At 27.3% G+C, this 24,591-nt stretch overlaps 1 protein-coding gene across 1 annotated transcript in view; it reads right to left on the bottom strand.

The window, feature by feature from the left end:
- Nucleotides 1-4,560: 4,560 nt before the first annotated feature.
- LOC100568695 (G-protein coupled receptor Mth2) overlaps nucleotides 4,561-24,591 on the bottom strand; it is a 35,376-nt gene continuing 15,345 nt past the window's right edge. The window contains exons 3-7 of the mRNA XM_003242454.4: nucleotides 20,773-21,284; nucleotides 17,242-17,320; nucleotides 14,715-14,893; nucleotides 5,731-5,905; nucleotides 4,561-4,930 (exon numbers count right to left, since the gene is read on the bottom strand). Coding sequence (XP_003242502.2) covers nucleotides 4,678-4,930; nucleotides 5,731-5,905; nucleotides 14,715-14,893; nucleotides 17,242-17,320; nucleotides 20,773-21,284 — 1,198 coding nt within the window. The 3' untranslated portion in view covers nucleotides 4,561-4,677. The remainder of the gene's footprint in view (nucleotides 4,931-5,730; nucleotides 5,906-14,714; nucleotides 14,894-17,241; nucleotides 17,321-20,772; nucleotides 21,285-24,591) is intronic.

Here is a 24,591-nt window from a genome sequence, read left to right on the forward strand (position 1 = left end):
AAGTCTCTAAGATTATGTAGGTAAGACTTTTGTAATAGGTAGTTTATTAACCCACTTATATGGATGATTGACAAAACCTCTGGACAAATTGCAATAATAACAAGCTCAGAGAAATCAAGCAAACAATATTATACCATGGCCCCAAGCCCCCCGACCATTATACGAGATGTCTAGAAGGAACGAGGTTTTTTTTGTCTAATAGGAACCAATATGAGCTCGGGGAGGTATACAGGGATTTTATGATTTACGATGGAAATGTTTGTTTATAATTAATGCGTGTTGATATTGGTTATAGGAGAAATAGTATTTATTTATTATTTGTTGCCATCAGTGGCACCAGAATAAATATTTACCAATGACAATTATTGTTATGGTGATTTTAGTAGGTAAGGGGTCATCTTTGTCATTCTATAGTTATTTTATGAAAATGTGTTTAATAGACAACATAAAAACTATACTTGTTGTATAGTAAGATAAAGTTATTTTATGAAAATGTGTTTAATAGACAACATAAAAACTATACTTGTTGTATAGTAAGATAATTATAAGAAATAGGTGGCTGTCAAAATTGTATGTGGAGGTGTCTAATATCATAGGTAAAATTTTGGACTTCGGTGCCACTGGTTGCTATTGGTTAGTCGGGCAGGTCAGGTACAAGAATGCATCAAATCGAATTTTCACACGTTGCCTACCAAGGTGGCTAAGTTGAATTCATAGCCGCTCATCGCCGTTGTTCGTGATCCTGACGTAGTCGGATTGACTACCAGGTGACCAGTGTTAGGAACAGATAACAGATTAAAGGTAAAGATAACAACACAACATTTTATCTAAGATACAGTTAAAAAATAAATAAATCAAATTCACCTAACAAAATTATAAAAAATAAAAATATTTTATCTAGATAAATTACGCATACTTAATTATAAAAATTAAAATAATTAATTTAAAAAAATATACATTACGTCATGTAAGTAAACGCCCGTATAATATACTTATATGTTTATTTTCATCTTAATTTATTACGTCATGTTGTGCTCCACCAATAGCATCTCACGTAGGTATTTGCTTGTCTGTCGTCAGACTTATAAATTGTCATGAACATCATAGTATAAGAAATAAGAAGTATGATCAACGCGAACCGTGTTTTCGTCCTAGTTCGCGCATGTGCATCGTCTTGTGTTTTTGTGCATACTGCATTGCATAAGATTAAATGTATACTCGTGACGTCGCCTTGTGTTTATTGTTGTGATCTTCCAGTTATTTGTTGAGTATTTCGTGTAAGCCACACGACTATGACCCCGTAGCTGGTGTACTTAATTTGTCATCCCTGGATGAGCGTAGGCGTTCCGCGAGTATATAAACTTTCCTGAAAGGGCTTTTGGATAACAAAGTGAATTCATCAGTCCTTGTCTCCTTGTTAAGCTTTATGGTTCCTCAGCGTGCCACTAGAACTGCTCTTTTTTTTTATTCCTCACGACTATTATTACCCACTTTTATTCCTCACTAACTACACGAGTAATGAACCAATTAGGCGTTTAATGTCTCGTGAAAATTCAGATCCCTTATTTTTAGAGCCTTTTTAAGATTATTCTCATGTATTGTTTGTATTATTTTATTTATTTCTCTTTTTTTCTGTACTTAAATTATATTATTACTTTCTAAATAAGGCTCATAAAATGGCTAAGATAAATAAATAAATAATATACAAGTAAAAAGAGGTAAACATATTGCGTATATATCTTATTTTTATATTAGGTAGGTACTACAATTTTTAGCTACAAAAGGATTGTGATTTTGATGAATTTTGTCTAAATTTGAACTTAAAATGATTATAAAACAAAATCGTGCCTATAATATGTAGTTATATAGCTTTAATATTTTTAAATATCTACAATAAAAATATATGAGGAACCTACCTTGTATTGAACTTTAAGCTACTCTATTGAACGCATAATTTATAGATGCGACCAAATGTTTGTATATAATTTTTAAAATTATGATTAGGACTTGTGGCTTGTAAGAATTTTTGTAACTGTCTTTTTTTTTTTATCATATTATTACAGAAAGTTTAGGACTCAATCCGTAGAATGAAAGTAATACCATTGAGTTCTTTACACAAATTTAAATACTAAACAAAGATAAACTATAGATACAATTAATATATTATACTAGCTGATCCAGGACACTTCGTTGCCCGTTAAATGTACCAACTCTATATGACTCAAACTGTGTTCAATTCGTTATTTAATATTCGGAGTATGGTGTTCAAAACTTATCTTCACTTTTCCGTTGCCCGGAATAAAAACTCTGATTCGCAGCAGTATTTTCTTAGGTAGGCAATCTACCTGCGGAGATCGCGGACCCCGTGCTGTCTGTACGTAAGTGGTAAGTGTATGATTTAACTCTAAAGTATCAAAGTTATACTAGGTGTGTCGTTTTTACTTAACTCCACCTACAGGCTACGGTGGATTAATATAATCAATTAATATAAAATCCTAACCCAACCTAACCGTACTAAAATCCGATAAATAAAAAAAACCAAATTTAACCCTTTTTAAATTAGTCTATCTTCTTCCAAGAGGTCTAATATACACACAAACATTGATTTATAAATATATATTGACAAAAAATAATAATAGAAATCAACAATTATGCTCGATCAACCAATAGCAAGTATTATAATATTATTATATTATACACTATTATTATTTTAATCTGCAACAATAAACTACGTTTTTTATTATTTAGTTAATTTTTTTTCTGGACAGATGGTGCCACTATTGTATTTTTGACATCAAGATTTCCTACTTTACCGGTGGATTCACCTAAAGTTTTGAAAAAAAAATCAGCCAAATCGGGCTAGCCGTTTCGCAATTGATGGATTACTATACATTTGTGACACAATTTATATATATATATATATATATATAGATAGGGTATGACTATTATTATTATCATTAAATTAATGTTAATATAATTATAATACACACAATCAATTATTACACTTATATTTTATGAAAATGTTAATATATTCAAGACTTCAATTTGCCTGGTGGTCAAAGCTGCACTTTTGAATTTTCACGATCAATAAAATAAACATATAATATAATATACATAATGTAATATAATATAACACTCACATTTGTTATTAGTATTACATTGACGCGTTTTTCAATTATTCTATGTAGTTTCTTGTCATTTAGCCAGAATGTCAAATATAAAACATCTTTGTTTTGATGAATATATGCAACACGACTGAACTTAATAGTATTTTTTACTATTTTTCTATACATTATTATATTATTATATTATATTTTCATATTTATATTTTGTTATTATTACAGTAGTGTCATAGGACCAACGTATACTTTAATAGGCTAATACTAAAATATTATAAAAAAAAATACGGAACATGAAAATAAACTAAATTTGTTCAGTGCGAATTTAAATATTATATCCACTCATTATGATTATTGTCATTCAATCGATTATAAGATATCCATGTTAAGTAATGCGACGGTACCGATGTCTGGATCTCGAGAAAGGCGCTGATTACCGATGGTGTGTGCAAATAATGAAATGTTATGGATAGACACCAACGATAGTGGCGCGTTCTACAGTCAACAAACCCGAACCACACACCAGACTCTCATAATTCATGCTTTTCGAGATCCAGCTTAGTTCATGCGTAAACATATTTATATAATTATATCACTCATACAGTCAATATTAATCAATATTATTAGGTAGGTACTATGCAGACTCTCCAAAATGTAAAATATTTTAGACATTATAATATCAGGTCTATATAAAATGAAGGTACTTTAAGTATTTGATTAAGATTTTAACTCATTAGGGTTACCTAATCATTTTTAATTACTACACAAACATCAAAATAAATTTAATTCAAAACTGGTGTCGTGTAAATATTACCGTTTTACCGCTGTTGTTTGTTGCAAATTACTACCTAATTTTCGCAATAGTTGAAATAATAGGTATAACTTATATTTATAAATATTCAAAATGCGTTTGTACAATTTCGTGATTTTTATCAATAAAAAAAGTATCTAGATGAGTTTATTTAGATTAGTAAAAAAATTATCTAAGATGAACGTTTAGATACCTTGTAACTATTTATCTATATAAGTCCAAACACTGCAAGTCCTCTTAATAATATTTATGATACCTTGATTAAACTATCATGTTATAAATAAGTATATAACTGCGCATATAATTATGGAATTGCAGGTAACATTAATCTTATTGCTTATATATTTTCTTTACAACATACTTTTTTTAGTTTATTCGAAATTAATAGAAGAGAACATTAATTTATTATTTATTTTGTAATTTTATTAGATAGGATTTATCCATTTTTTTTTTTAATATAAATATTATACTATGTATTTAGAACAAAGATAAATTATTTGAGTAAAATAAACCATACCTAAAATAAACTTGGATAGACCATATTTTTTGATTATTAACTATTATTTTATTTTTATAATAATTACAAAAAACAAATACCTCATATTTAAAGGCACAAAAATAATGATTTTTTTTATGCCCTAGGGCCTAGAGACGAAGTATATAATATAATAATATCTACATAGGTAATATATTCATATTACATTTAGATATCATTATAACATTAACGAGCACTGTTCACTGCCACTTTTATGACGACACAGTGACAGTGTTAATTTGTGTCGATTCACTCTGATCCATTGAACCCTTAAACTTATTTCGTAAGTCCAAAATAACTTTTCGTTTGGCCACAAATATAATAAATACGGAAACTCCTTGTAGACTGGTCATTGCATCAGAAAAGTCCCATATGATCCCCTCTTCAAATTTGAATAAAGAACATAGTATCCAAGGAAAATATGAGATTCCCATAATCAGAAATAGTTTGATGCTCATTACAAATCTGTCAAAAATAAAAAATAAAAAGTTATATTAAGTCAAATGAAAAGATTTTAAATATTTTTTGACCAATACATCAAAAATTGCTTAGAAGATTTATATTAACTAGTGGAGAAGACGGAAATTACTAATTTTAAATTTATCAAACTTTTAGATTAATTAGTAATAACGTCATATTACCTATATCAAGGATGGCGAACATTTTGATAACTGCGTGTCAAATCAAAATGTTTGGTTTGATTTTATTTGCCTCACGTATCATAAACTTTGCAGACCTTTTTTTTTTTTTAGTCGTCGTGAAGGCATCCGAAACTATCTGTTGACTCTGTTCTGTTGTACTTACGTTTGTACGTAAACGCGATAAACGAATTTATTTATAATCTAATCTAATCGTTTACGAGCTTAGGAAATGGAAAGTACAGATTACAATATCTTACGATATATTCCAATAATAAGTTAAGGATAGTTTCAAATTATCAATAATTTTTTTGGAGTAAAAATGTAAAAATTATGACTTATATTTTAAATTGGCGTGTCACTGAAATAATGCGTGTCATAGGTTCGCCATCCCTGACCTATATAATAATATATTGTACCTAATATAGTACAGTAATATAGATTTTTCATTATATTCATATTTTTTGACGCTTATCGCTTATATTTTGATTTACCCCACAGAGATGATTGTTTTAAATATTTAATAATGTTTAAATAATGATTATGTAGGTACCCAAAGTAGTTAATAGACTATATTAAGTAGGTATGTGCCCTATGTGAACGGATTATACCTTACAGTATTCTTACTTCTCTTTGTAAACAAGACAACTTTCTGGTTTTGAATGTGTCCCTTTGAATCCGTTGATCTCAGATTTAATTCTCAAAAAATAAAGAGCAGTTAGGAAGAACATAGTTAAATTGGTAGTCACCATAACAGTGGAGGGTATCAGGTAGAAAATTAAAATTCCGTAGCGAGTTTTGTCTGAAAAAATATTAAATATAAATTAATAATTATATTTTTATAACTATGGAATATACAAATTTAATAAAGAAAACCAGTGGCACCGATTTTTATTCAAAGTTATATCTCAAAATGTTAAACTTTATACAAAACATGTACCATCGATTATTATTTTTTTCACTTTATAAATTCAACAAAAACATTTTTTCATAGCTATAAAAATTACTAAATAGTAAATAATGTAAAAGTTAATTGTTGCAAATAAAATATATGAGTAAAAAATATATTTTAATCAAAATTAAATTAATATTTTAAAATTATAGTTAACAATATATACCTTTTGTTCTTTGAACAATTATCTGTTAAACTACTTATTATGAGTGTATGTATTTGTGTTTTATGTAGTAAATAGAGAATTATTAAAAACTAATAATTAATGTCGTGTATTAATATTAAACTTATAGTCTTACAAACAATTATTATCTTCAACCAAACATTTAAAATAAGTCATTAATACTAGCTTGTATTGGTACCACAACTGTCCACCACCCACTCAAAATATGTATATCGGCAGTTGTACCTTGTTGTCGGCTACACTGAAGAGAACAAACCGAACGATTAAGATAACAAAGGTTTGTTTGAATAAAATAACTACCAAATGCATTTGTTTTTTAGGGGTAGTTAAAAAATTTAAATATTGAAAATCAAATTAAACTTTTATTTATATTTCGAGTTTGAAAGTTAAGTTAATGCAGGCTTACATCTCAGTGTATTACCATGCAGTGGTGTTGTATTTAGAACTGTTCAGAGAAACAAAAATTGACTTAAAGTATTGATGCAAAATAATTTAAAAGAGCATTTTAGTTTAAAACTTTGATTCAATTCTGAGTCTACTTAAAATACCTAAATAGTGGCATTCAAATTTTTGTCACTGCGTACATATAAAATGTCCACGCATTATTAGTTTTTTGATTTTTACTATTTTTGAGGAGGAATAATATTTGTTTAATATACTTTGTGCTATATAAATATAAAATATCGATCTATTTAACAGCTAAAAATAATTTTTAAGTATTTTATGCAATATTTATGCATTATGCAGTATGACATATCAGCATATTATTTAAACAGAAAACCTCGTTTCTTAAAAAAAATGTTAAAATACATTATTATAATTTATATTTTTTTTAAATTCATATTAGATTCATATTGTTATTCATATGGTTATTTTAATCAGGGCAAAGTCCGCAATCTTCCTCAGTTGTGAACAGTATTTAATTATGTATAAATGTATAATAATATATTGCCAATAAACATAATAACCTATATACACAAATTTTTTAAGATGATTCGCTTAAGATGTAGTATTGTATATTATGCAATTACTTACTTATTTAAATGCAAATAAACTCGTCCACCCAAGGTCATACAATAAGATAATTAACAAATGTAGCCGTAGGGTTTTAAAATTTCCTGAAATTTATTTTCTTGAAATATTTCATGTAAAATTCATGAAATATTTCATTTCCGTGAAAAATAAAAATAACATGTTTATTATATCTAAAAGTTTATAGTCGTCAACGTCAAAGTGAACATTTTTAAAATATGGTTTATGTTAATATGTAACATATTTACATATAGTTTATAAGTTGTTTAACAAATCTACAATATAACAAATTTAAACATTGCTTTTTAACTCGTAAGTTACAAACTCATAAACCAACTCAACATCATAACAATATATTGTTGATAGCAATGGCTCTGCGAATGAATATAGTACCTATATTATATTATTATTATATTATATTATATTCAAAAAGTATAGAGATAAACCACAAGTCTTAATAGTCGTGATTAGTAGCCAGTAGGTACCTTTTAAAATATACAAAATATGATCTATGTATTAAATAAAAGAGTCCAGAGCAGCCCCTTCACATCACTCAGCCACAAACACACACATATACGACTTTTGTACATTTTATAATTACCGAAAATACACTATTATTTTATTCACTGTAGAAATTGAATTAAACTTTATTTCAAACCATTATCTTTTAGATCGCTGAAGATACCCATATAATAATATTTTAAAACTCATATAAAAAATGCTTTTACTCTCAAAATAATGTCAGGAATATTTTTCAGAACTACAAATAGAATATATAAATACGAAATAATAAATCAACAAAAATAATATGTTTTTCTTTTTTTTTAAGTGTGTAATCAATACATTATTTCTAATTATCTATAACCAAACGCGTTTAAAATAAGAAAAAATATTTTTTATAATGTCATTGAAATATTTCAAGAAGAGTGAAATTTTTAACTTTCAAATATTTCAAATTCAGAACCCTACATGTAGGTGTAGATACTAAATCAAAATTATGTGTTAAACGTTAATCATATATTTTACACGTTTTCAAGGTAGAAACCTTATGGTTTTTGTAAAATACTGGCTGATCCCGTGCACTTAATAAAAACTTAATAAAATAATAAAAACTCTTAATGAATAATATGTTTTATTTTATAATGTATAACGGCTACCATAACAACAATTTTAAAACAATGGCAGCCAATAAGTAATATTATAATAGCTTCAAAACCCATATAAACCTTTTATAAACAAAAATTTCCATTGGAAATCTCAAAATTCCTGGGTTGGTCCTCTCTTTTTTTAAATTAGCCAATCTTTTGCCCAGAAGCTATATCTCTGTTCCAAATGATCCCGTGCACTTTGTTGCCCGGCATACAATAATTATTATTATAATAGCTTCAATAGTTCCCATTTTGTGACAACACTATTTATCTTTTTTCCATTTTTGTTTTACAAAGTTGTTCCAAATACCCTCTTGAGTGTCACCATATCACCCAATATTTTGAATTGAAGGGGTTGGAGGGGAGGGGGTGTATTGTATTTAAATGTTCAAATTTTCTGACGACGCTATTTAACATTTTTTTTCAATTTTTTTCACAAGATGATACCAAATACTCCTACGAGTGATCTATTATTCACAATTTGATTTTATTCGTCATTACAGTTATAATCGTTTACAGTGGCGTGGCGAAGGGAGTCTAGAGAAGCGGCTGCTCCTCCAAAATTTGGGTAGGTGGGTAGGTATTGGGTAATTTAAAAAAAAGGTGGCAAATGGTACCTCTCTGCGGTTCATTAGATGTCAAATGGATCATTGTAATGGATGTGTTAAATGTTAATTCAATGATATAAAATCATTGTACACCAAAACCGAAACTGAACGAAGACGGTCTGCCTATATTGTAATATAAGTATATTTTATAATATTGCTATTAAAGTCATTTATACTAAGAGTATGATAAACTTACTTTGTCGAAAACATTTAATTTGTTGTACTTCAAAAGTTTTATGTACCTACCCACGAATAATATTTTTAAATTACAAAAAAATAACTAAAAACGTTATTTTTTGTTTAGGTATATATCTAATTTTATTCTAATTTGAACTTAAAGTGTCTATAAAAATGACTGTGGGAGTATATTTTTAGAGATATGGGTTACTACAATATCAACTATTTATGAAAAACTATGTTTTAATTTTTCAATCATTAGATAACTAAAAAATTTATCGTTTTATACATTTTAGATTCTGAGTGGAACGATGAATGTATTGATTTTACAATGATGTGTGTTTTTTTATTTTTTTTTAAATTTTTTTTTTTATTTTTGTGTCTGTCATCAACTTTAAAGACGGTAAAAGTGCTTGGATTTTCTTCAACATTATCTTTTTTGATAGGAAAGTGAATCTAGTTGGTACTTTGGGGGGTCAAAAGTAAAAATTTTCCACTAGTTTTCAAAAGCAACGTGAAAAACAAAAGAAAAATTAAGGAAAAACTGGAATTTTCACGCAAAATCTATTTTCGAGAAAATCGATTTTGGTTTTTAAAATCAGACAACGTTAACCAACTTTAATTTTGTCAATACTTTAGGTCTTTTCAGCTAAAATTGACGGCAGTAGCAAGGCCCCTTAATAAATAAATAAATAAAATATATTTTATTAATAAATTATATTAAATACAAATTATAAGTATGATCATTGATTATGTATGGCATATATTTATGTTTTTTAGTTTTAAAAATATGACATCTTTAATAAGCATAATATTTTTTATTTCTTTTTAACCTTTTTACAACAATTATATATAAACATATTTAATTTTGTATATCAAAGTTTTAGTACAAGTCTCAAATACATGTTTAACTATTTATATCATTAATTTATTAGAGTTTATATTAAATTAACAACTCTTAATAATATGTCCATCAAAATCTTGTGTGTCCAAGGTAAGAATATATTATATATTTTTTTTTTTATTGAGCTTAAGCCCGAAACTATGGCCATTACCTTTTTTTTGTCTGTAGATGGGGGGACGGTTGGAACGGTTCTTTGAAACACGTTTGTATGTGCGGCAAAGATTTATCGGTAAAAATCATCCATCCGGGAACTAGCAACACCGGCCGATACGTACACTCAGATCATTTTCGCAGATGAGTGTACGGACCACGCCACCATTATATATGTTATAATTGCCACTTGTAACAAGTCCGATTTAAATTTCAAATAAACATTATAATTCCGTTAAATAAAGATTAAAGATATAAAAGTAATAAATTATGTAATTTAAAGAATATTTTACAAATAAATAAGTTACAACTCCAAAAAACAAAAATCATCAATACAAATTATTTTGTGTAGAATAATGTATAATCTTTAAACTGCTCTCCCGTAAAATGTAGTGTTTGTGACATACAATTTTTGGCATCTTATAGCGATCGAATTTTACATGTTTTTAAGGTACAGTTATTTTATGGTTTTAATTAAATATACAATATTCCAGTTTATTACAAACATAGGTTGTCCTACGGGTACAGAGCATGTGTGGATAACTGTGGCTGCACGCATAATATTGACATTTTCAACCGCCACATTTTTTAACTAGTTGTTTAATATAATATAATTATTCATAACTCATAAGGTATGTATTTTATAACTTATATATGTTTGTTATTTCACGGTTTATTTTTCTGATCAAGAACTCGGTTATTATAGTTGTTAGTTCGTAGTTCTAATGTAATAATACGTCTATATTATAATAAACTTCTTCTCTAGATCGTGATAGATATTACGTAGTAGGATCAAAAAGTTCCCGGAATTTATTTATAGAAAAATAACTATGAAATTCCGGGAGCTTTTTAATCCTACTATATTATCACTATAATACGTATATTATCACTATGGCACTATTCATTGTTACTATCACACATATCAATCGGATTCAATTTTCTTTTACGCCTTTTATGCTTTTAAGAATTTTATATCGTTCTTGTTAGCTTTTAAAACTGTTAAACTATTGATAGGTATTGATTTTAATTTATTGATTGATTAAATTATTCATTATTATGAGCAGGTATGCATAAATCAAAAATGTTAAAAACTACTTGATTTACTAGTTTCTTTAAGCCTAAAAGTAGACAAAAAATTGGACATCTGTTATATCAGTCTGTTTTGATGATAGTTAAATGGTATTTTCATGGTAGTACTTTTCGGAAGAGTACAAGCTAAATATAAGGTGGAAAATAAAAATATTCTAAATTATATCCATTATTATGTTCACTGTAATAAATTATTATAAATATATATTGCCCAAGTAGATTATATATTATATGAAAAGGTAAATTCAGCAACCGGTTTGAAAAATAATGATAAATTCGTTTTTTGGTACTAAACAATTTATTTTTATTTTTATCGAAGAAAGTCCATGAAGACATGCTATTTTAGAAAATATAATTGCATCATGATCATTCGGTCATAAATTTACAATGTTGAAATCATTGTCTACTACTATATGGTATTGTAGGGCCGAAGCTGTAACTTCTGTAAAAACAACTATGCATCTATTTGAACTATTATCTATAATATAAAAATAAAACGCTGAATGTGTTGCTAAGCGAAAATCTCAAGAGCACCTGAACCGATTTAGCTAATTATTTTTTTATAATATTTCTTGAAGTACGAGAATGATTCTTACGGAGAGAAAAATTTAGGAAAATTCACTGAAAAAGTAGGAATTCTGGAAAAGTGAAAAAGTGGCGCAACAGTGTATTATATATATATATATTGGTTGCTATTGGTTAATCGGTCATGTTGTTAATTTGTATTATTATTTTATTATAATATTTAAATACCTATTAAAAAATATCTATGTCATAATAAATAACTATAGATATAATAATAATAATCACTTATTTAACATTACTCAAAAACAATGGTATGTTGTCTATGGTCTATGGTCTATGTTAAAATGTAAACGTCTCTTTGCTGTGTATCTATAATATTACTAAATCTAAAAGCCACAAATTTCTATACAATTAAAAAAGTGTTGTGTGTTTGTGAATTACTAAATATGCCTTCTATAAGGTGGTGACCAAATTGCAGAAGAACCCGAAACGACATATAAATTATTTTATACGGCAACTAATGAAGATGATGTCGTGATCTATCCACCGGAATTTTTAAACTCAATTAATTTACCAGAATTGTCGCCTCACAATCTTCAATTAAAGGTTGGATTTGTAGTAATAATTAGGGATCAAAATTTCCGAAAAAAAAAGGTTTTCCGAAAAAACCCGGTTTTTTTCCCGTTTTTTTTCGGAAAAATTGAAAAAAATTGGTTTCGTTTAAAATTTCCGGAAAAATGGTTTTGACGAAAAAACTGGTTTTTTTCCTGAAAAAATTGAAAAATTGAATGAAATAAATGGTTTTTTTTTCTAAAGAACTGAAGAAGTAATGTATAGTAGAAACAATCTAATAAATAATGATAGTTGATAATCATATTACATACATATTATTTATACCATACCTAACTTAAAGTCTTTAGTGGATAAATCTAAAGGATTCTATACTTGATTTATAAATAATTATAATTTGTAATAATAACTACTAAAGTACTAACTATTAAGTATTTACTAATTAGTTATTTCTTATTATTTCTTAATATTATTTTATATTTAAATATATATTTAATATATTTTATTACCAACTCACTAATTTTGATAAAATACAAACTATCAAATAGTCATCACTCACCATTCACCAGTCACTGTAATATAATTTATAAACCTATCAGCCAGTTACTATAATACCTTATTAGTTATTAGTTACTACAAACATAAATATACAATTTTTAACATTTAAAAATACAGGTGATTTATTTTCGGGGAAATACACTCTCCCACATAAATACCAATTTGAAATGGAACTACATTATTTTTAGAACAAATATTGAAATATCCGTATTAATATTTTTAAATTTTAATACAATAATACATTGATAACCGTATTGGCAAATGTGAAATGACAATGACTGGTTTCTTTATCTATTTTTTAAAATGGTTTTTTTTTACATAGATTATTTTAATTTTTAAGCGTAAATAAAATTTTTTAATTTTCCGAAAATTCAGTTTTTTTTTTTAATTTTCCGAAAACTTCGGTTTTTTTCGGAAATGTATTATTTCAATATTCTCCAATTTTTCCACGTTTTCCGAGGCTCTGGGAAAAAAACCGTTTTTTTCCGAAATTTTCCCGAATTTTTCCGGAAATTTTCCGGCATTTTGATCCCTAGTTATAATATTGCAAAATATTAACCAACCGCAACTTTGTAACGGCACACGATTAGCGATAAAAAAAATTACTGAATAACGTTATTGAAGCAATCATATTGAAAGGAAAGTATAAAGGAGAAGACGTTTTGATACCACGCATCCCAATGATTAGGACTGACGTACCATTTGTGTTTAAACGACTACAGTTTCCAGTACGGCTTGCTTTCGCTATGACTATAAACAAAGCTCAGGGGCAATCACTAAGTACCTATTTGTAGTATATTAATGTATTAATCTAGAAAACCTATGTTTCTCGCATGGCCAATTGTATGTTGACTGTTCCTCTGTTGGAAAACCATCTGCTCTGTTTGTTTACGCGCCAGGTAATCAAACAAAAAATATCGTGTACCATGAAGTACTACAATAAAAATTAAACTTAATTTAGAATAAGTAAAAATTTAATTTAATTTAACAAGTAGGTATCATAATAAGAAGTCTGAAATTGTAATTTAATTTATTAAAATAATTTTAAGTGTTTTTTTTTTTTTTTTTGACATAATAATAATTATGTAATTGTTGACTTATTCACTTTATTTTTTCTTACTAGCTGACCCGGTGTCCCGAATAGCAGATATAAGTATTAAAAAAAAAAAAATTAAAGAATCGACTGTTAGGCGGTACGAAGTTAGCAAGGTCAGCTATAGTAACTAATAATTATAACAATTTAATAAATTAGATGTTAATACAAATAAAATAAAATGAAAATTCCAAGTAGGAAAATTGAATGAAATGTATATGATGTCCCAATGGCCCATATATTGGCAATATATTAATATTAATAAATAATTATGACTTTTTCACATTTGTTGATAGTATACTATTATATAGCTGTCATATAAGTTGTAATGCGGCATTGCGACCATTTTATCCTACCGGCCCAAAATGTCAACAGTCCTTCGAGATTTTCTCGAATGCTCAACTGTCCTATCCGGTCTGAGGAATGTAAGTGTCTTTTGTATTAAATGTGTAGTTAATGTTGCTGAATCTGAATTGAAATCTTGGGACCGCCTAGGATTATATTATATTATTGTGGTCATAAAATATTAATATGTACACTGTGCTATAATTTACAATATTTAAATCTGAGAAAAGAAAAATGTCAAAGTTAATTAATTTAAAGATAATTGTGTGAACTTACCATTAAACCAGCAAACAGGATGCCCAATATCAGGTGCTAAATATATTAGCATTTCGTTTTGTGAATGTTGAAATAAATAACCGGTAAATACGCAAATACTTGACAATCCCCAACAGTAAATATGGTACATAATGGTACGAACTGATATTGATGTATTTCTGTTTATTGAAATGTTGTACCTAAATTAAAAATGTGTTGAAAATATTATTTGCAGTTATATAATATGAACAGTTATAATTTATACTTTTAGATTTTAAAATCAGCCCCTTATATTATAATATGATATAGTGGATACTGGTATAATTCATTAGGCAATATGTATCTAACGATATAAATGTGAAATGAAAATCTCTGCACTGGCTAAACTCTAAAAATAATATAGTTATTTTACCTATAATTTTATGAACTTCATTCTTTTTATTTATTTTTTTTTTTTATTTTGTAACATAATATTGATTATATCTTCTCTGATCTTAATTTAAATAAAATCTAACAATAAAATATAAAAAAATAATTTTATTTTCGATTTAAAATGTCACTTTTACATTTTTACGGTTTTAATTTTGATTTCAGACTACGAACCATAAGTAGGCATTTCATGTAATATGCTTGGATGTTAAACGGTTCTAATAAAACAAAATTTCCTACTGATGAACAATAATTATTAATATTTTAGTTTTTGTGGAATTTTAATTTTGATTTAAATTTATTTTTAAAATTTGTATCGGTTTTTAAAAAATACCACACGATTATTATTTTGATTTAACTTATTGATTTTAAAAGTTTCAATTATGATGTTATTACTATTTATTTCATAGATGAATTTTATTGATATCTATAATCGAATAATAAACTACCTATATAACAATTGCTAATATAATAAAATAAATCCTATACGCATAATTAACAAAAAATAAATAAAATATTTATTCCAGGTTTTTTAATATGTAACTTTCGTCCAAATTTGAACTTAAAATGACTATAAAAATAAACTGTGCTTATGTATTTCTTAGAATTTTTGGCAACAGAATTAAATATTTACGTGGAATCTTGTTTTAAATTTTCAATCCTTTGATATAAAAGTTGAACATTTTATAAATTTTTAACTACAAAATAATTATTCAATTTTAAATTTGAAAAATTTTGTCATCATTTTAACTTCAAATGCTTATAAAAAAAAATTGTGCCTATGTATTTTTAATATTTTTCAACTGCTGTTGTAACAATGTATCAGGAGCCCTGTATTAATTTTTTACATTTTTTGGCCCAACAGATAAAACTTTATTGATATTTATAGAAAAAACAACTAAAAAAAATGAAAACTGAAAATGTCCGTAAACAGCTCAAAAAGAGTCAAAATATTTTCAAAATTGTATGGTATATAGGAAATGCTAATATAAACATTCAATAAAATTTTTATGTATCTACAGTCATTCGTTTTTGAATTACAACAAAATAAGGAAATCGCTACATGAGAAATCGAGTGAATATCCAATGTTGTAAAAATTTGAATTTCAAACGATTATAAAAATTAAATTTGACTTTCTTATAGATATTTTTTGTTTGATAAAGGTAGATAATCTTATAAGCAATCTTGTATTACATTTTAAAATCTTAGATTTAAAAAGAAAAATTTTTACGAATTCTTAACTCAAAATAATTTGCTAATTTTCGCGATTTTTCCATATTTTGTCAATTTTGAACTTTAAATGCTTATAAAAAAAACTGTGACTAACGATTTTTAATATTTTTCATCTGCCTTTGAAACAATATACTAGGAGCCTTTTATTAAATTTTCAAGCTTTTTTAATCAACAAATAAATTTAATAAATTAAATAAATTATAAATAAATTTAATTGATATTTTTAGAAAAAAACTAAAAAAAAAAATGAAAACTGACAATGTCCGTAAAGAGCTCAAAATAAGTCAAAATATTATGGTGTATAAAAAATGCTAATATAAACATTCAGTCAAATTGTCATGTATCTACGGTCATTTTTTTTAAAGTTACACCAAAAATTTTGTGAAAAATCGATTTTGCGTAAAAATTCCCGTTTTTCCTTAATTTTTCTTTGGTTTTTCTTGGTGCTTTTGAAAATTACTGGGAATTTTAAATTTTGACCTCCCCAATGCACCAACTATATTCACTTTCCAATCGAACAAGATACTGAAGTTGAAAATCGAAGCATTATTTCGACTACTTATCGTGTACACAGACACACAAAAAAAATAAATAAAAAAAAAACACACATCATTGTAATATCAATACATTCATCGTTCCACTCAGAATCTAAAAAATATGGTGATATCAAACGATTTGTAAGTCTTATCCCGTAACAGTATAATTCTAATAGAAAATTACAAGTAGTAGTTATTACTTATAAGTAATTATAATTATTATAATTACTAAATTACTTGCCAACTTATTTGTAGCTAAGAAGCTTAAAACACCACATGAATATACAGTATACACATTATTGTCTTACACATTTTCTTACTATATTATGTAAGAATATAATTTACATACCTTAACATCCAGTAAATATCGAAGCATATTACGTTTAACCAGCAAATTGATGTCAGAACTGCAAATAATGTAAAATAACCTAAAATCGCACTCTAAATTAATTAAAATTACATAAACAAATAAAATAATAATTTATAGTAAATATAATGTGGAAGCCAAAATATGTATGCCGATAAGACACAAAATAACGGCAAAATGTATATTAATTGTCGTTTAGTTTTTAGATACATCAATGATGAGTTGCGTGAAGTTGCCACCCCCAGATTCCAATTTTCACTTCAAACCTTCATAAATATTTAGGAACTTCTTTGGATGTAATTGGAACTTAATTTTCCGTATTTGAAACTTCATACTTTTAACAGTAAAATGTATGTCGGTTGGCACATTTTAACTATAATTTATTAAGTTCCGACTATCTTGATATTATATAGTTAAACCAAGGAGAACACACTAATCAACTCTCCAACATTTATTGAAGGTGGGCTGAATCTGAAATAGTCTTTGGAATTATCCACCAATACAGTTTATAGAGAGATAGAAGATAAAAGAAATTTAAGAAAGATAAGAATAATTAATTGACGTGAAAACATCTATAGGTATGCGCCACTTACAAGAAAATCTAAGGCTGTAGTAATTTCGTATACGATCGAAACAAACACAAGTTGCTATTATCTAATCTCAGAAACAAATTCACTGATTTCAATAAAAGTTATTACATTTCTCAAGACTGGGAGGTTGTTTTATAGATTTTTTTAAAAATATGCTAATTTTTATTGTACTTTTTCCAATTTTGTTTTTTGCATAACTGGAAGGGAGACCATAATATAACAGAAACGTATTGACAGATGGGTCGTACTAACGAAAAATAAATTGATTTTAGAACAAATTCATAGTTAAAGTCCACACAACTACGATTCATAAAACCTAACAATTGATGCGATTTATTAACAACCATGTGAATATAACAATCAAATTTTAGTTTTAGATCAAATAATATACAAATGTCTTTAATAGGACCCGTGAAACGCAGAATAGTTTCACCATCTATAAAATAATTATAGTTAGTAGATGATTTAGTTCTAATAAAGTTCATTATCTGACATTTTTTAATATTAGGTGAAAGATAATTTTTAGTGCACATCATAGAGGATATTCAACTCAGATTAAAGTAAGTCTACATCGAGTGGTGAATTAACTTCACGAAACATTTTCATACAATTTGCAAACATTAGCTTAGAGCAATTTTGAAAGTTAATACCTATCATTAAGATATATATAGAAAATATTGGAGCAAAGTGGGATTCTTGTGGAACTTCAGATGTAATACACATTGTGGTAGAAATAAAACGTTTGTAAGAAACAATTTGAAAACGATCTTGAATAAATAAAATTAATCAGTTTAAGAAGGAACCACAGACTCCGATTTGTTCTTATTTAGTAAATAAAATCTGATAGTTAACTTTATCAAAAGCTTTTACAAAATCCGTATAAAGAATATCAACACTATTTCCAGTCATAAGCGTATCAGATACAACATTTTAAAAGACGAGCAGATTAGTAGTGCTAGTCTTATTACGCCGGAAACCATACTGATCGTTAACGTTTAAATTTGCTAAAATAGGTAGGTATGATTTTTGCTTCAATAATAGATTCGAATACTTTGGGAATAATAGAAGGTAATAAGATTGGTCGGTAACTGAAGATATTAAAGACAGGTCTGATAATGATTTTATTACAAGGCAAATAACACCAAGTTTCCATGCATCGGGAAAAATGTACTAGTAGATAGCGACAGGTTAAATATATTATATTATAAGGGCATACAAAAAATATAAGTACAAATTTTGAAAAATACACATAGAATTAAACCAGGTCCTGGGCATGAGCTAGAAGTAGTGAGTTAAGTGAATTAAAAATATCAAGTAGGACTATTGTACACGAGTGCAAAGGAGATAGAAATACTTTTGGTTTATTTTTCTGATTATAATTTTAATTGATATTATTATTACCTTATTATACACATTAATAACAATAATTATAAGTTATATAAACATTGAATTAAATATAATCTTAAAATAATATAGTTATTATATTGGTAGTAATGTAACAATAAGCAGTAGATCATAATGGTTGGTACTAATATTATAATAATTGAAAATTAAGTTAATAAGAAAAAATAAAAAAATTAATATAATAATATATAAAAATGAAATTACAATATTACGATTTCTAATAGTTAAACATTATAGAAATTAATTTTCATTATTATTATATTTCCTATGAGACAGGCATACACTATGAATGAAAACAAAAAGTGAACAAAAAATATTTTTTTTAATTACCTACTAGGAACAATAATATTATAACAGCTTCTTTTTAATTATTTTTGATTTCAAACACGTGTTACTTAAATAATAGCTTTGAATTACAAATTACATCAAAACCCAAGGCATTTTTTTGATGTACGATTCAATAAGTGATTTAATAACTAATAACTGATAGTTAGATGAGGTCATGTTTTTCAAGAAAATAAATAGAGTGACATTTATTTAAGTTAATAGCCAATCCATTAGAATTAGGTAAGTACGCCAATTGTTAGTATTATCATTATCTAAATTATTTTGTAAGAGTATTGTGTTTTCTTGATTATTCTTTAGTTTTAAAAAGTATTGAGTCATCAGCAAGGATCAAAACATAAGAATAATTTAAAGCTTAAACAATATTATTAATAAATAAATAAAAAATAAAATGTGAGAGGTGGTCACTCCGGGGAATACATGACATGACGAAATACGATCAGAAATAAAACTGTTGTATTTAACAAACTGTGGTATACTAATAAAAAAATAGTGTAATCAAGATATAAGAGAATAAGCAAAGACAATTTTTTCGAGTTTCAAAATTTAAAGCAAGTGGTAAATTCGATCAAACAGCATTATTTAGTCCCCCGATTATTTTAAGATTAATTTAAATGGAAATTTTATAATTTATCATTGATTAAGTTGGTAATTTTAGGATTTAAAAATAAATTAATATTGCTGTAGGCTACCTATACTATGTGGTATTATAAAAAAGAGAATAAATAGTTTGAAATTCGTAATTCAAAAGAAGCTGTAATGATATATATATATATATATATATATAGGAGGATAGTTATATATTATAGATTTATTTATTAATCTTTTTTTAACATTATTTATATTTTTGGGGGATTTAATATCCTAACCGTTGGTATTTTAACCCTAGATTTGTTATACAATAAATACTTTGACTTGAATGTTTTGGTACACCATATTTCGTCCTTGGACATTTTTTCCCAAAACCATTTACAGTAAAACTTCCGTCAACGGTTACCTCTAAATAGCGGTCATTATTTACAGTCCCTTCGGTGACCGTTATATGGAAGTTCTACTGTATTACATAATATCCAGCTGGTGCCTTTCGAGTCTTAGATATATTGCTATATTATGTAGTACGCGGAAATGTGGTAGGAATTAATCAAATAACGATAACAATGAAGGTAAGACATACCGTATAGAACGCAATTATGGCCTTTTATGTATTCTGTAAACCATTGACTTGCGTACATACACGACGACACGAGCTCGCAGGCCATGTAGAACTTTACGTAATAGTTGCGGCTGTTCTGGAGGCTGGGCAGTGTGTTGTACACGAATAGCGTGAGTGTCAGGCACACGGCAGACGCTACGTCACTAGCCCGAATAAATATGTACACCCAGCTGTCGTGTGAGTTCTCGTCGCACACGAACGCCTGCAGGACGGCGGCCACCTGTGCACCGGCATCGGCGTAATAATCCACGCAGTACCGGAAATCCGGTACAAGTTTGCCATTGCCAGTAAGGTAAAGGCTGCCATTCATGGTCAACATGAACCCGTCCTTCAGCATTTGTTTCGGGAAACAACGGAGTTCAACGTTGTACGGCAGCACCGTGCTGTTCGACTGGCCCACAAGACGGCCGTCCGCGTCTGTTTTATAGGTGGACATCGTGAACGGCTTCTCGCTCTGCTTGCACTTCCAACCACTGCATGATATATTATACTTATTAGTGTGAATAGATGGAGAGAATGCTCCAGTTCAATGTAACGTTTATTGCTAATAGAATTTATAATGGCAATGGTAATTTAATTTTTTTCTTTTTACAAGATTTAAGTGACATTTAATTGATACGTTGTCATTATTACTTAGGCCTATCTCAAAAGGGGGTTTAAACTTTAAAGGTACCACCAATCCGATCCAAACACCCGAATACGAAAAAATTAGTTAAAACTACAATTATTAGGAACAGAATACTGATAAGAAAATTTAGCTAGCTAATATCAAAAAAGAATTATAATCAGTAATGGAAAATATTATATTAAAAGAATCTCATGGCGCCATATTTCGTTTTCCATCTCTCTCTAATCCACCCACGCACAACATAACTAATTTTTACTCATCAGAACCAATTCTGTGTTGTTTAAAATTAGAGTGAACGGACTGATATAAAAACAGTTATATCCCCAGTTGTATTTCATATATATATACGTATTTAAACGTGTGGATAAACGCCCAAACTCTAGTGATATTAAATGTATATAAAAAGACCCATAGAGGGATATTATATCTCCCATCTTACCCTATGCGCACACCACTAGTGGTGATATCTCTTATACAATACTAGCTCTAAGTGAAACTCGGGGGCCTGTGGGACCCCCCGAGAGTAGGTACAGATTTTGGAGTAAGGGTCGTTTTAATAAAAAAAGTCACGAAACTAAAGTTGTAAGACGAAAGTTTAGAATTTGTGATAAGGCTTAGAAATATATTGGAGGTAAGGCTTGACGTTTTGGTGGGAATGTTTAAAAGTTAGAACGTCTAGGAATCCGTCTCGAACGTTGTAAATGGGTATATGTTGGATACGATCAACAGGATCTCCTGCCGTTTGACCGGTTCTTTTGGTGGTTAAAATTGTTATAAAGTGTAGAGTCGATAAATGTACACGATTGCCTAGCTAGCAGTTATCATATCATATGGGTAGGCAATCCGACTGTCGTGGATTGCGGACCACGTTGGTAGCGTAGGTAACTCAAGAATGGAAAATATGGTTAGACCCCGGACTCTCCATTTTTTAAGTAAGTACTGATTTTGGAGACATTTCACATACCTAGGTACACTCATAATGGTGAGTTACATAATATAGTTAAAATTTTGTTTCAATTAATTATAATAATCCACCATAGGTGGAATACGACATAATTGGTATAACTTTGATACTTTAGAGGTAAATCATACACTTACGTAGTAAAATAAATAAAAAGTTATTTAATTGTAATTTAAAAATACAACTCGTTAGGACTTGATAGTTTTTAATAGAGATCAAAATGCCGGAAAATTTCCGGAAAAAACTGTTTTTTCCCAGAACCTCGGAGAACGTGGAAAAATCGGAGAATATTAAAATAATACATTTCCGAAAAAAACCGGAAAATTAAAAAAACAATCGAATTTTTGGAAAATTAAAAGTTGTATTTACGATTAAAAATTTAAATAATCTTTGTAAAAACAAAATATTTTAAAAAATAAATGGATAAGGAAACCAGTTATTGTCATTTCACATTTGCCAATACAATAATTATATCAATGTATTATTATATTAAAAATTAAAATTTAACTATTAAAAATATTAATATAGATATTTCAATAATTGTTCTAAAAGTAATATAGTAACATATCAAATTGGTATTTATGTGGGAGACTGTATTTCCCCAAAAATAAATCACCTGTATTTTTAAATGTTATATAATTAATATTACTTGTAAGTTGTAAATAAAATATATAAACAGTGCACGCTTGACAAATGAGTAATGATGATATTAATTAATAATTATTAGGAAAATACGTAATAACAAAACATCATTGGCGGAAATGTGGGATACGATAATATATTTTGATATTATTATAATTATTATTATTTTAAAAACGGGAGTTTTTTTTTTCGGAAATTTTGATCCCTACTTTTTCACCATGTACATATATTATTATTTCCTATACATAAATCAATTTTTGAAGTACCATTTAGATTAATTTTAAGAAATTTACAACATGCACCAACTCCCATCTTTCTACGTTATTTATCTACGTTAATATTGACTAATAAGTTAATAATAGCTACGCATAGTAATATTTTTAATATTTATTACATAGGTACAACATACAATTTGTTTTTTATTTAGATTTGCTTAAATTACCGTATTACCAACTCACAGAAAAATAAATTAATCATAGCAACGAAATAATAATGCATGTAACAAAATATACTTGGCAACATAATAGGCAGACAGACAAACTGTCACCACTTTTAATCATTTTAGATTCTGAGTGGAACGATGAATGTATTGATTTTACAATGATGTGTGTTTTTTTTTTTATTTTTTTTTATTTTTTTATTTATTTTTTTATTTTTTTTTGTGTCTGTCATCACCTTTTAGGACAGTAAAACTGCTTCGATTTTCTTCAACAGTAACTTTTATGATTGGAAAGTGAATCTAGTTGGTACTTTGGGGGGTCAAAAGTTAAAATTTCCCAGTAGTTTTCAAAAGCGACGTGAAAAACAAAAGAAAAATTAAGGAAAAACGGGAATTTTTAGGCAAAATCGATTTTGGTTTTTGGTGTAACTCTAAAACAAATGACCGTAGATATATGAAATTTTCACAGGTTGTTTATATATGCATTTTCTATACACGGTAAAATTTTGAAAATATTTTGATTTATTTTGAGCTCTTTACGGACATTTTCATTTTCCATTTTTTTTTAGTTTTTTTTCTAAAAATATCAATAAAATTTTATTTGTTGGATAAAAAAGCTTGAAAATTTAATAGAAGGCTCCTAGTATATTGTTTCAAAGGCAGATGAAAAATATTAAAAATCGTTAGTCACAGTTTTTTTTTATAAGCATTTAAAGTTCAAAAAATGACAAAATATGGAAAAATCACGAAAATTTTCAAATTATTTCGAGTTAGAAATTCATAAAAATTGTCCTTTTTAAATCTAAGATATGAAAATGTAATACAAGATTCCTTATAAGATTATCTACCTTTATCAAACAAAAAATATCTATAAGAAAGTCAAATTAAATTTTTATGATCGTTTGAAATTCAAATTTTTACAACATTGGATATTCACTCGATTTCTCATGTAGCGATTTCCTTATTTTGTTCTAATTCAAAAACGAATAACTGCAGATACATGAAATTTTTATTGAATGTTTATATAAGCATTTCCTATACACCATACAATTTTGAAAATATTTTGACTCATATTTTGAGCTGTTTACGGACATTTTCAGTTTTCAATTT

The sequence above is a fragment of the Acyrthosiphon pisum genome, chromosome X (genome assembly GCF_005508785.2).
Source record: "Acyrthosiphon pisum isolate AL4f chromosome X, pea_aphid_22Mar2018_4r6ur, whole genome shotgun sequence".
NCBI lineage: Eukaryota > Metazoa > Arthropoda > Insecta > Hemiptera > Aphididae > Acyrthosiphon > Acyrthosiphon pisum.